The 11,655-nt window shown below is 44.3% G+C and overlaps 1 protein-coding gene across 2 annotated transcripts in view; it reads right to left on the bottom strand.

The window, feature by feature from the left end:
- Positions 1-2,922: 2,922 nt before the first annotated feature.
- Positions 2,923-11,655, bottom strand: part of bean1 (brain expressed, associated with NEDD4, 1) — a 30,519-nt gene continuing 21,786 nt past the window's right edge. For both annotated transcript variants that reach the window (XM_080481926.1, XM_080481925.1), the window contains 3 exons: positions 9,587-9,790; positions 8,548-8,689; positions 2,923-4,628 (listed from right to left, as the gene is read on the bottom strand). In XM_080481926.1, the coding sequence (XP_080338052.1) occupies positions 4,277-4,628; positions 8,548-8,689; positions 9,587-9,790 (698 nt within the window). In that variant the 3' untranslated portion in view covers positions 2,923-4,276. The remainder of the gene's footprint in view (positions 4,629-8,547; positions 8,690-9,586; positions 9,791-11,655) is intronic.

Here is an 11,655-nt window from a genome sequence, read left to right as displayed (position 1 = left end):
TCTTGTAAAAACAGCAACTCGGGCTCATATAAAATCAATTATCCTTCCTTTGCTTATGGTTTTATTTTTATTTTTTATGTTCACGTCGTGTCTGTTCTTTCTAATTTGTTCAAATAAAAAGCAACGGAATAACTTTTAATTTAAAACATGTTGAACTCTGGTGGCAGTAAAAACATTTAGATTCACACTAAAACAAACATAATAACCATGTGCAGGTTTTAAACGTCAAGCCCAACCCCCAAAAAATCTGATTTATCATTTAAATATATTGTATTTTCTTAAATTCATCCTCTTTTTTTTCAAGTTCCAAATACTGCAAACGCTCTATTTCTCCACACCACGCTCTTCTAATGCTATAGAGACGTGCACTGTATATAGATAGTACTCTCTATATGCACAACATGTGCTATTAACGTCATTCATGTGTGATTCAATTAAAACTAAAGCACCCAAATGAGAGGAACCTATTTTTTTTTAACAGGGGGGGAAACACGAACACACTCTACATACAAACCATTTAATGGTTAAATAAAAAGGTTTTATGAAAAGAAAATCTGGTTTGAATATAATATGTATAATAATATACACTATTTTCTGATAAAAAAAAGCCCAAAAGTCACTTAAAACATACAAACATGGGTATTGGAAAAAAAAAAAAAGATTATAAAACGAGAAAAATTATTATTTCAATATAATAAGTGGTAATCGACAATATGGTGAAAATATAACTTACAACACAATAAATAGGATGAAAAAAAGAGATTTTAGCGAAAAACAAGTCTATATTATCATCGTTTCCTGTCACGTCAGCAGATCTTCATCACTTCATCACGTTGAGCCAGTTTGCGTCGCGCTCGTCGTTTCAAGGCGGCAACGTCGCACACGAACAGTCTCGGGGGGCTGATTCAGCCACAATTCTGACAAAACAAACAAACAAACAAACAAACAAACAAACAAACAAACACAAAACGCACAGTCGGTAGCAGTTATTCTAAGGTTAGACGGAGGAGGTTGTCGGTGAGGCTGGGCCGGTTTCGGCCCGGCGCCCCAGTGGCGAGATGGAGGACGGCGTCTACAGTGTCGGTGTCTCCAGGTTCATTCAGGAAGCGGCGTGACGGACGGAGAGCGAGGGGCGACAGCGCGGCGCCGGCTGCACGCCTTCAAGTCAAAACGCAAAACTACGGTGGTTCTTTTGGGTCCGTCTACCGGCGACGGTGAGATTTCCGGAAGCGCCGTGGTTCTGTCCTCCTGTAGGTGGCAGCAGATCCCCCGCATCCGGACTAAGTAGTTCTGCTGGACATGCGGGAGCAGATAGATGGGTTTTTGAAGACGGTTCGACTCCGTCTCCGTGGAAACGGAGGTAAACGCAACTTTTTGAAAATGCGCCAACTGCATGGAGACGGGAGGAAAAACTATTTTTCTGAAAAGCTGCTCCGGGTCCTGCACACCATGGTCGTGCTCAGTAGAGCCAATCAGAACAAAGTTTCCTCCAGAGTCTCATGACTCCCGTTCCATATTGTCCTGGGGACTTGGTGCTTTTATTTTGACAGTCACCGTAAGAACAATCCAGCATTGGTGTCCATTAGAATGTCCTCGTTCTCCCGTTGTTCGTTTTTAGAGCGCGTTGTTCTCCGCTGCACGTGTGTGGTTTCACCACAACAGCGCCAACTACTGGCCACACGTGAAAACGACATCGTTTTCAGCATTTCTGTCATTTTCATGGAAACGTGAAACTTTTCTGAAATGAAAACACAAAATCGAGGCGTTTTTCACTTGAGATGTTGTGTAAACGAGGTCTTAACGGGAATACAATTAAGTTAAAAATAATGTTTGATAAGTCATTTTAAAGTCATTTGCAAGATATAAAATGTTACAACTACCCACACTAGTGTAAATTAGTAGTGTGTGAGTAAGTTATTTTAAGTATGTAATGCACCGTGTTTGGAAAAAAAAAAGTAAATAATCATAAAAAAAAATAAAAATTGAAAATGAGACTATGCAGGGTCCGTATCAGCATTCAGGATAGTTTGTGGTGAATTTCCAGCATTAATTATCGTAATAACGCCCGTTTACACGACATCAATGCTCGGATCCACTGAAGACGCAACTTTTTGAAAACGCCCTGACTCCGTTTCCATGGAAACGGCGGGAAAATGTATCTTTTTTGACCTGTATACGTTTCAGAAACGAAAAGTAAAGAAAAAAAAAAAAAAGACGTGTTTTCATGCGAAACGTTTAAACGTGTAAACGGAGCCTCGGCGTCGCTCACGCTGACGGTGAATTAACTCGCTCATCCAGGGTGCAGTTTGTGAAGAAACCACATGGGGGGGCTGTTCCGATGCTTTTTTACATTATTTTCCTCCAGTTGTTTAGAGGAAATCATGATTAATTAAAGAGTTTAAAACTAATATTTCTAATTAAAACAGACATTTTAGGACTGAACTTAATGTAAATATAAAGAGAACTCGGTAAAATGAGCAAATATATAATGTGTAACGATGGTTTTAGGCCTATTCTGTATATAAGCAGCTAAAAATGTGACTTTCACCGGTGACATTTGATGGTTTTAACAGATTTGATGGTTTTAACAGATTTGATCCGGCAGAAAACCAAAAGGAGGGTAAATCCCCCCCCGTCGCTCCACAAATCACACCCTGAGTCTGTCCTAACCCGAGCTGATGTTACCGAACAACATCTAATCTGAGTGCACATTGAAATCTACAGTTTTCTGTGTTTCTCTGTTTGCATTGACTCGACCTCGTCAGGAGGAAGAGGAGGAGGAGGAAGAGGAAGAAGAGGTTGGGGGGTGGGGGTGCGGGGGCTCCAAGCTACATTTTGCTGCTTGGGTCCATTAACAGCATCGATAGTAATAACACCAGAGCCCTTGATTACTAAGAGTGACCACGCTTTTTTTTTTTTTTTGTACGGCGTGACGAGCTGCGGATTTTCCCCGTAACATCGTGACGGCGCTGACATACCAGGAAACGGCGTCAGTAACTTTCCTCTTCCGGTGAGGGTCCGTTCCCAGTCACACTGCATTTTCACACAGGCAGGATGTGTCACGAATATCGTTTTTTCCGTAATTCATGACACATTCCCGACATTCCTAAGGTGACGTGGCGCAACTAAATGTCACGTTGAAAATGTTCAGAATTTTCCACGATTGAAGGAAAAACTATATTTGTGTGTAAATGCAGCATTAGTCTGCTTGTTGTCACACGAGTTACTTAGTAACGCGTTACTCTCGTACGAACACTTCAAAGTAACGTGTTGCTCTCGTACGAAGACTTCAAAGTAACGCGTTACTCTCGTACGAAGACTTCAAAGTAACGTGTTACTCTCGTACGAAGACTTCAAAGTAACGTGTTACTCTCGTACGAAGACTTCAAAGTAACGTGTTACTCTCGTACAAACACTTCAAAGTAGCAACGTTACGCTCGTACGAACACTTCAAAGTAACGTGTTACTCTCGTACGAAGACTTCAAAGTAACGTGTTACTCTCGTACGAACACTTCAAAGTAACATGTTATTCTCATACAAATACTTCAAAGTAGCAACGTTACTCTCGTACGAACACTTCAAAGTAACGTGTTACTCTCGTACGAACACTTCAAAGTAACATGTTATTCTCATACAAACACTTCAAAGTACCAACGTTATTCTCATACAAACACTTCAAAGTAACACGTTACTCTCGTACGAACACTTCAAAGTAACGTGTTACTCTCGTACGAACACTTCAAAGTAACACGTTACCGCCATCGCTGGTTATTAGACTTGGTAAAGTTTGCTGCTCATCCCACAAATGCATGTCGTCGTTGTTCCACCAATGAGAAACTTTCCAACAGTATTAAAGTGAATCTATTGAGAAGTGCTTTATTCTGTGACCCGGGAAACATCATGTGGTTTTTAAAAGGTTTGATAAACGGTCTGTAAAATCTGTTTCCCCGGAAGCTTTGATCAGACAAATAGATTATTGATTTCACAAAGGCTTCCTTCCTTTCACCGCTGCTGTTTACGACACAAGAAGAAGAGTCGGATCATTTGAGTGAAACAAGTTGTTCCTTGATGTGGTCAGTGAGTTTAGTTCTTTTTTATCTTGTTCATTAGAAAAAAAAAAGAAAAGAAAAGTTTGAGGACTGGTTGAGTCTCGTTTCACCGGAGTCCCTGTGAAGTTTCAGCCTGATCGGGTGGAAGATGTCAACATCTCACGAGACGTTTGGAGTCATGGCCGCCGCTCCACCCTGCCGCTCCACCCTGCCGCTCCACCCCGGACTAACTGTCCAGCAGGATGTGGTCCGCCGCTGGCTGCTGCGAGCGTCCGTCCTCCCCGCCCTGCGACTGGTGTTTATAAAGGTCACACGGCATGAGGGGGAGGGGCGTTCCCTGCTCCGCCAGCACCTCCTCGTACGGCGGCGCCGCCTCCAGGGGAAAGGAGATGGCGGCGACGTGCTGACCCCCCCGGTCCTGCAGTCCCGGCGGGTAGTGAGAGGGGGAGAAGCGGGCGGTGCTGGCTGAGGTCTCCGGCGGCGGTTCGGCCTGGCAGGGGTCCAGCAGAGAGTACGGAGGCGGGTCATCTGAAGGGATGTACGTCTCCGTCGATCCGGCGCCGACACACTCATCGTACCTGCAGAGATCAAAGACCAAGACGGAGACGTGAGAACCAGAAACACACCGATGTTACTTTACTGAAGGACGAGTACTAAAGACGCTTTTCCACTAGTCCCTACTCTGCCTGACTCGACTTGACTCGACTCGACCGTTAACTATCGAGGCTAACCTATTGGTACTCACACACCAGCAATGCTACATGCTAAAGCATTTCAGGCTCACACACCAGCAATGCTACGTGCTACATGCTAAAGGGTTTCAGGCTCACACACCAGCGATGCTACATGCTACATGATAAAAGGGTTTCAGGGTCACACACCAGCGATGCTACATGCTACATGCTAAAGGGTTTCAGGCTCACACACCAGCGATGCTACATGCTACATGCTAAAGAGTTTCAGTGGTCACACACCAGCGATGCTACATGCTACACATGATTAAAGTGACCGATCTTCTAATCACCAGCAGCTCGGTCCCTCGGTTACCAGCCAACAAACCAGCTAACCAACCAACCGGCCTTAATTAAAACTATTTTGTACAGAGATGAAGGCTCATAATGTGTCTTCATCACTGGACAGTTTGCAGATGCTCTCGTCGCACCGGTCAGGAGGAAAGGAAAACCTCCAGTTATGACGCTCTGCAGAAACCTGCGCCAGGCCACACGAGCATATGGGGTGTGTGTGTGTGTGTGTGTGTGTGTGTGTGTGTGGAAACACACACACACACACACACACACACACACACACACACACACACACACACACACACACACACACACACACACACACACACACACCAATCACACAATTTGTTTACCATAACGCTGAAGTTGTTTTATTTGAAGTCATGTGATGACGCTGCAGTGTGTGTGTGTGTGTGTGTGTGTGTGTGTGTGTTGGCTGTTGTCCGAGTGTCCAGGCTCTCTCACAGACCCTCTGGTTCTCCGCCAGAAGCTCTGACGTTTCTCGTGAGCTCCTCTTTTCTTTTCTCGTCTCGGTCGTGATGCAGATTATTTATTTTTTTATTTTTTTGACTTCAGCTGAGCTGAACATAAAACATTGTGTTGCTCTGTCTTGTAACGACATTCAAACACGATGATGCAAACCTCATATATATATATATATATATATATATGAAGAATAGTGTAATTAGTGTAATAGTGTAAGTGTAATCCCTTGTTTCAAATGTTAAAAAAAACAAAAACGTACAAAATCAGATTCAGTTTGTGTTTGCATGTTCTCTACGTAATGTGAGTGATGTCACCACCTTGTGGCACAAATTGGTACTACAAACGTGTCTAACCGGTTAGCAGGTCGTGGTCACAGATCAGCATATCAAAATAGTCATTTTAGGACAAGAAATATGAATTTCTCTTATGGAAATACTCATTTAAGGCCACATAATATAAATTTGTAGCCATTAAAAAAGTAATATATGAACAGAGAATGTGAATTTGAGGGCCACAATCGAAAGTTTTTTATCCCATATATTCACAAGTGGATCTAAAAACAAGAAATATATGATTTAATTCACATTGTAAAATGTCAATACGTTTTAGATTTATCACAAAAATAGTCGCTGAAATTAAAATGCAATGTCACAAATGTCAAAATATTTGATAAATTGTTTTCTTGCTTATTTTTAAAACTTAGAATGTGGTAAGATACTTTACCGTCTCTTTTATTTGAGAATTATATGATTTATTATAAGAAAAAAAAAAAAACAACCCCTTTCCTTGATATTCGTATTCCTGCACCACGAAGGGAACCGACGGGGACGCTGACGGTTGAAGGAGGACATTTCTTTAGTTGCGGCGCCGGTTCATATAATTTATATGTAAATCTTTCTTCTGAAGACAAAAACTGCAAAACACACGCAAGTAAATAAGTGTCAAGGATGTGAAGTCAAACTGAATATTCAGGACTTTCTGCCGCCCTCAGGTGTAAGAACTCAGTCAGGAGATGGATGACACACACACACACACACACACACACACACACACACACACACACACACACTGCAGGGGAGGGATCTGTGTGAATTATTAAAGTCGCCAATTAGAGCGTCTGACATTTGGAGGAGAAACACGGCGACTCTGGCGTTTAGCGGCTCCTTCTCTCTCTCTGCTTCCTCTTCCTCTTCCTCTCCCTCTTCTTCTTCTGCACCTTTACAAAGGCCAGCGGAGGTGGGGGGGGGGGGGGGGGGGGGCGCGCCAATAAATGAATTACCGCGGAAGGAGGGTCGGCCCGAGCGGCGGCAGAGCGGATAAAGGGTCGGTTACACTATATATGTGGCGTTTGACATAATTGGGGGTAAAAAAGCCGAAGCGTCTGATCTCATCTGACCGACGAGACGTCACGTCTGCGGCTTCGCGCCCAGAAAAGACGGCTTCACTTATTTGTTTTTCAACAATTCATCTGTAAAAACAAACGCAGTTTTAGTCGCGTTTAAGTCGTCAGTTTGACGTGAGCCGATGCTCCGGGACTGATCGTCGTGTTTCCATGAACACAGTGAACAGAGTGACGCAGGACAACGTTTTGAAGCTGATATCTGTTTCTATGGAAACAACAGAAAAGCTGAAAATGATGTAGTTAGCCTGTTGGGCCACTAGTTGGTGCTGTTGTTTGTTTTTGTAAGGAAGACACACACGCACGCACGCACGCACACACACACACACACACACACACACACACACACACACACACACACACACACACACACACACACACACACACACACACACACACACACACACACACACACACACCGCAGAGAACAATGAGCTCTAATCATCAACACTGGGAGAACATTCTACTGGACAGACCACCAAGTTGGATTGTTATTATGGTGACTGTCAAAATAAAACTACCAAGTTGGATTGTTATTATGGTGACTGTCAAAATAAAACCACCAAGTTGGATTGTTAATACGGTGACTGTCAAAATAAAACTACCAAGTTGGATTGTTATTACGGTGACTGTCAAAATAAAACTACCAAGTTGGATTGTTATTATGGTGACTGTCAAAATAAAACCACCAAGTTGGATTGTTAATACGGTGACTGTCAAAATAAAACCACCAAGTTGGATTGTTAATACGGTGACTGTCAAAATAAAACTACCAAGTTGGATTGTTATTACGGTGACTGTCAAAATAAAACTACCAAGTTGGATTGTTATTATGGTGACTGTCAAAATAAAACCACCAAGTTGGATTGTTAATACGGTGACTGTCAAAATAAAACCACCAAGTTGGATTGTTAATACGGTGACTGTCAAAATAAAACTACCAAGTTGGATTGTTATTACGGTGACTGTCAAAATAAAACTACCAAGTTGGATTGTTAATATGGTGACTGTCAAAATAAAACTACCAAGTTGGATTGTTAATACGGTGACTGTCAAAATAAAACTACCAAGTTGGATTGTTATTATGGTGACTGTCAAAATAAAACTACCAAGTTGGATTGTTATTACGGTGACTGTCAAAATAAAACTACCAAGTTGGATTGTTATTATGGTGACTGTCAACATAAAACTACCACACTGAGCCTCTCTCATCCGCTTTGTATGGAAAATCTTTTAGGGTACTCTTTTAGTGTGAGGAAATCTCCTGGATTCTCACGGTGATGCTGCAGTACTGACAGCTCCCACTAGTGGCGGGCGGGTGCATGGCAGTTAAACCTCGTACAGGAATAGAACCGGCTGGTGTGACGGTGGATGTTTAAGCGTGTTTGTCTCCATGTGAAGGAAGGAAAAGTGAAGATCCACTTCAGTCAAAACACTTTCTCACGTCCTCCGGTCGCCGCTGACGGAGCGGGATTGTGACGGACGTGTGAGGACAAATATCAAAAAACTTTTTTTTTTTTTGTAGCTGAAAACGAGATAAACCACGTCCCGGTTTTTCCCGCTCCGTGGCTTCACGCCAGCTCTTACCGCGGCGGCGAGTCAGGATACAGGCTGTTGATCTGCGACAGAGTTTCTCTGTAGGAGTGGAAGTCTAGACCGGGAGGGAAGTCCTCCAAGCAGCTGGACCTCAGCTCTCCGGCAGAACCTCCGTAAGAGAAACCGTCCAGTCCTGCGAAGAGAAGAGACACCGAGCCCGGGGGGGTGAGGACGTCACGCTTTACCCTCTGGCTTCCTGTGGTGACATGAACTCCTAAATTCAAAAGAAGGGCCGTGACTTCAACGTGTTAATCTCAAATAATTATTCATTGGTAAATAACGCCTTTTAAAAAAGTGTTTTATTTTCTCGGTGCGCCTGATAAAGTTCCTTTAACTTCATATCGATGATACTGTGGCAACTCTTGTTGAATGTGAGTGGTGCCGTTACTGATTGGATGGAGGAGCGCTAGCGGCTAGTTAGCGGCGAGTTAGTGGCTAGCTAGTGGCGAGTTAGCGGATAGGTAGCGGATAGGTAGCGGATAGGTAGCGGCTAGTTTGCGGCTAGGCTAGTATGAAGATGATTCCTGCGCCTTCACTCAGCGACAATGCCAACACAGCTCTGTGGCGACGAAGCTAAGCTAACATTAGCCGCTAGCAGACATGACGATATGGAGACGAGAGGAAAGTTTAGAAACGTAAAACCCAGGATCTCTTTACTTGTCAGCTCTTAAAGATCCTCGGGGTCACAGACAGTTTCACGTTGAGCGATTTGAAAAATTTCGAGCCGCAATAAACGTTAAATCTTTGTTGCGGCGCCGCGAGTCACAAAACCAAACGACGACTCCAGGGACGGACTCCAATCTCAACGTAAAGCCAATTTCAATGAAACCTTCTGCTGCAAAAAAACCTGTGAAATATCAAGAAAACGTCTCCTGTCGCTGTTGCATTCTGGGAGTTTTTACAAATTTTCCCCCCCCTTGAGGCTAATTTGATAGCAACCAGGTCGTTAGCTTTCACGGTGGCGTCACGGTATCTCCGCTTGGGGCCTCGGTGCCTCGTCCCGCTGCCTGAGAGGAAAACCCTCACTGACCGTAGCTGGCTCGGAGGTGCGGGTTCCGCAGTCGGCTGTCTTTGCGCAGGCTGCCCACGATGATGGTGACGCAGGAGAGGAAGAGCACGAGGCCTATAACGATCCCCGCCACCACCAGCGGGGACACCAGGAGAGACGCCTCGCCCCCCGACTCCCTCTCACTGCGGCAGTCCGGGTACTCCCCATGGCTCTGGTTGGAGCTCACTGCAAGCAGACGGACAGAGGCGGGGGAGGGGATGGGGGTGGGGGTGGGGGTGGGGGTGGGGGGGAGGGGTCAGAGTGAAGACGAGCTCGTTCCTCAAACGATTCCCGAGACAAAGACACGCTGAGAAAACCCAACAATGAACATTTGAGGACGAATCCCGAGAGCCTCGTTCTGAAGTGTCACACTGGAACATGTCTTCTGTTCATGACGTCACAACGACTTCCTGTCATTTCCTACAGACTCTCTTGACCCAGACGTGACGCAAACCACTGGTGTTATTGCCCCTTATTGCCCCTCTGCAGGTCATTGAAGCGTAAATTCATCCTCAGGCTGGAACCAAAACTGTTTCTGAAAACGCTCGGGCTCCACCGGTCCAGTTGTTCTGCACACGCTCCGTAGCTGAACAATCGATTGTATTACTATTAGGTGACCACGTTTTACGAATAAATGTTTTTTTTTTTTTTTTCCGTTCACGGCGCTAAAGACTCATCAAGCCATTTCCAACAATCAGTGTCACAGTTAGAACAGGAAGTACAATTCACGTTTACGTGACGTAAACCTCCGTTTAAACGACCAACGGTGCTCGGGGGCACCGGAACGCAACTTTCTGGGGAAAACGGGGGAAACGCAACTCTTTGAGAACGCTCCAACTCCGTCGCCATGGAAACGGAGGAACGTGCAACTTTCCTGAAACGCCGCTTTTGGTCCTGGTCACTATAAATGACTATAAATAAAAAAAAAAAAACAACGAGCTTTTTAAGATACGTCAGCTGACTGCTTCTGGGAGAAGTTTGCACACTTGTCTCGATGGATTCCCTCTGGGGATCGCTGGCACCGTCTGTCGCATGCCTCGTTTATCCCCCTGGTGGTGGGCGAGGGTATTTACGACCGATTGTGTGGGGTCGTCTATCCATCAGTCTCGCTGCCTGTTTATCCAGCAAACTTCAGGCTTCGCTCTGGGGGGGTGGGGGGGGGGGGGGGGTTATGTAACGGCAGCCTTGTGCTGCACGCATTACACCTTCTCCTCCACCTCCTCCTCCATCTCTCTCTCTCTCTCTCTCTCCGTCTGCAGCCCCCTGAGGACTCATTCCATTTCGGCGTGTGACAGATAATTAGAGCTACAGTCGGCGAACACGGTCCCTCGCTCTCAATCATCGCCGTCATTAGATTACAGGACGATCCTGTTCCTCTTCATTTCTGTTTAGTGTCTCATCTGTCTGTTTGCGTTGCCCCTCCACCCGTCGTCTGTTTTCTTATCTGTCTTCCTGCCAATTGCTCCGCCGCCGCCGCCGCCGCCGCCGCCGCCGCGGTACAGGAGGAAAAGCGAGTCTGATATCTCCTCCCTGACAGTCGCTCTCATGCTTGTATTCATCCGTCCACCTTGAGAGGAGTCTCTTCTCTTTAATGAGCTCGAGACGATTTATCAATGAATGATCTTCACGTATTTAGAATATGATATTAAATGAGAATCCAGTAACGTATTCTAAAAAGCAGAAATTTTAAATTCTGTTTGCATGAAGAGAAGAAGATTGATCAACCTGTGTGACACTGTTGGTGCTGTGAACCTGATTGGTCCAATTAATCACAAACAAAAAAAAAAAAAGGGTCTTATATTTGATTGATTTTAGAATCACATCTTTGTAACACAAGATAATAATCCTCCCAGATTATAACTCCCATCTCCATCACAGACAAAAAAAACTTGGAATAATTGTTGTTAATTGTGTGTTTTGAGCCTCAAGTATTAAAATTCCAATATCTCTATGAATTTTGATCAGTTCTAAATAAATAAATAAATAAATAAATAAATAAATAAATAAATAAATAAAGTGTTCATATCTTTCAAATATCCACTGGTAATTGG

Source organism: Lipophrys pholis (genome assembly GCF_963383615.2).
Source record: "Lipophrys pholis genome assembly, chromosome: 15".
NCBI lineage: Eukaryota > Metazoa > Chordata > Actinopteri > Blenniiformes > Blenniidae > Lipophrys > Lipophrys pholis.
Note: the sequence above shows the minus strand (reverse complement) of the source record. Positions and strands in the feature narration are given on the sequence as shown.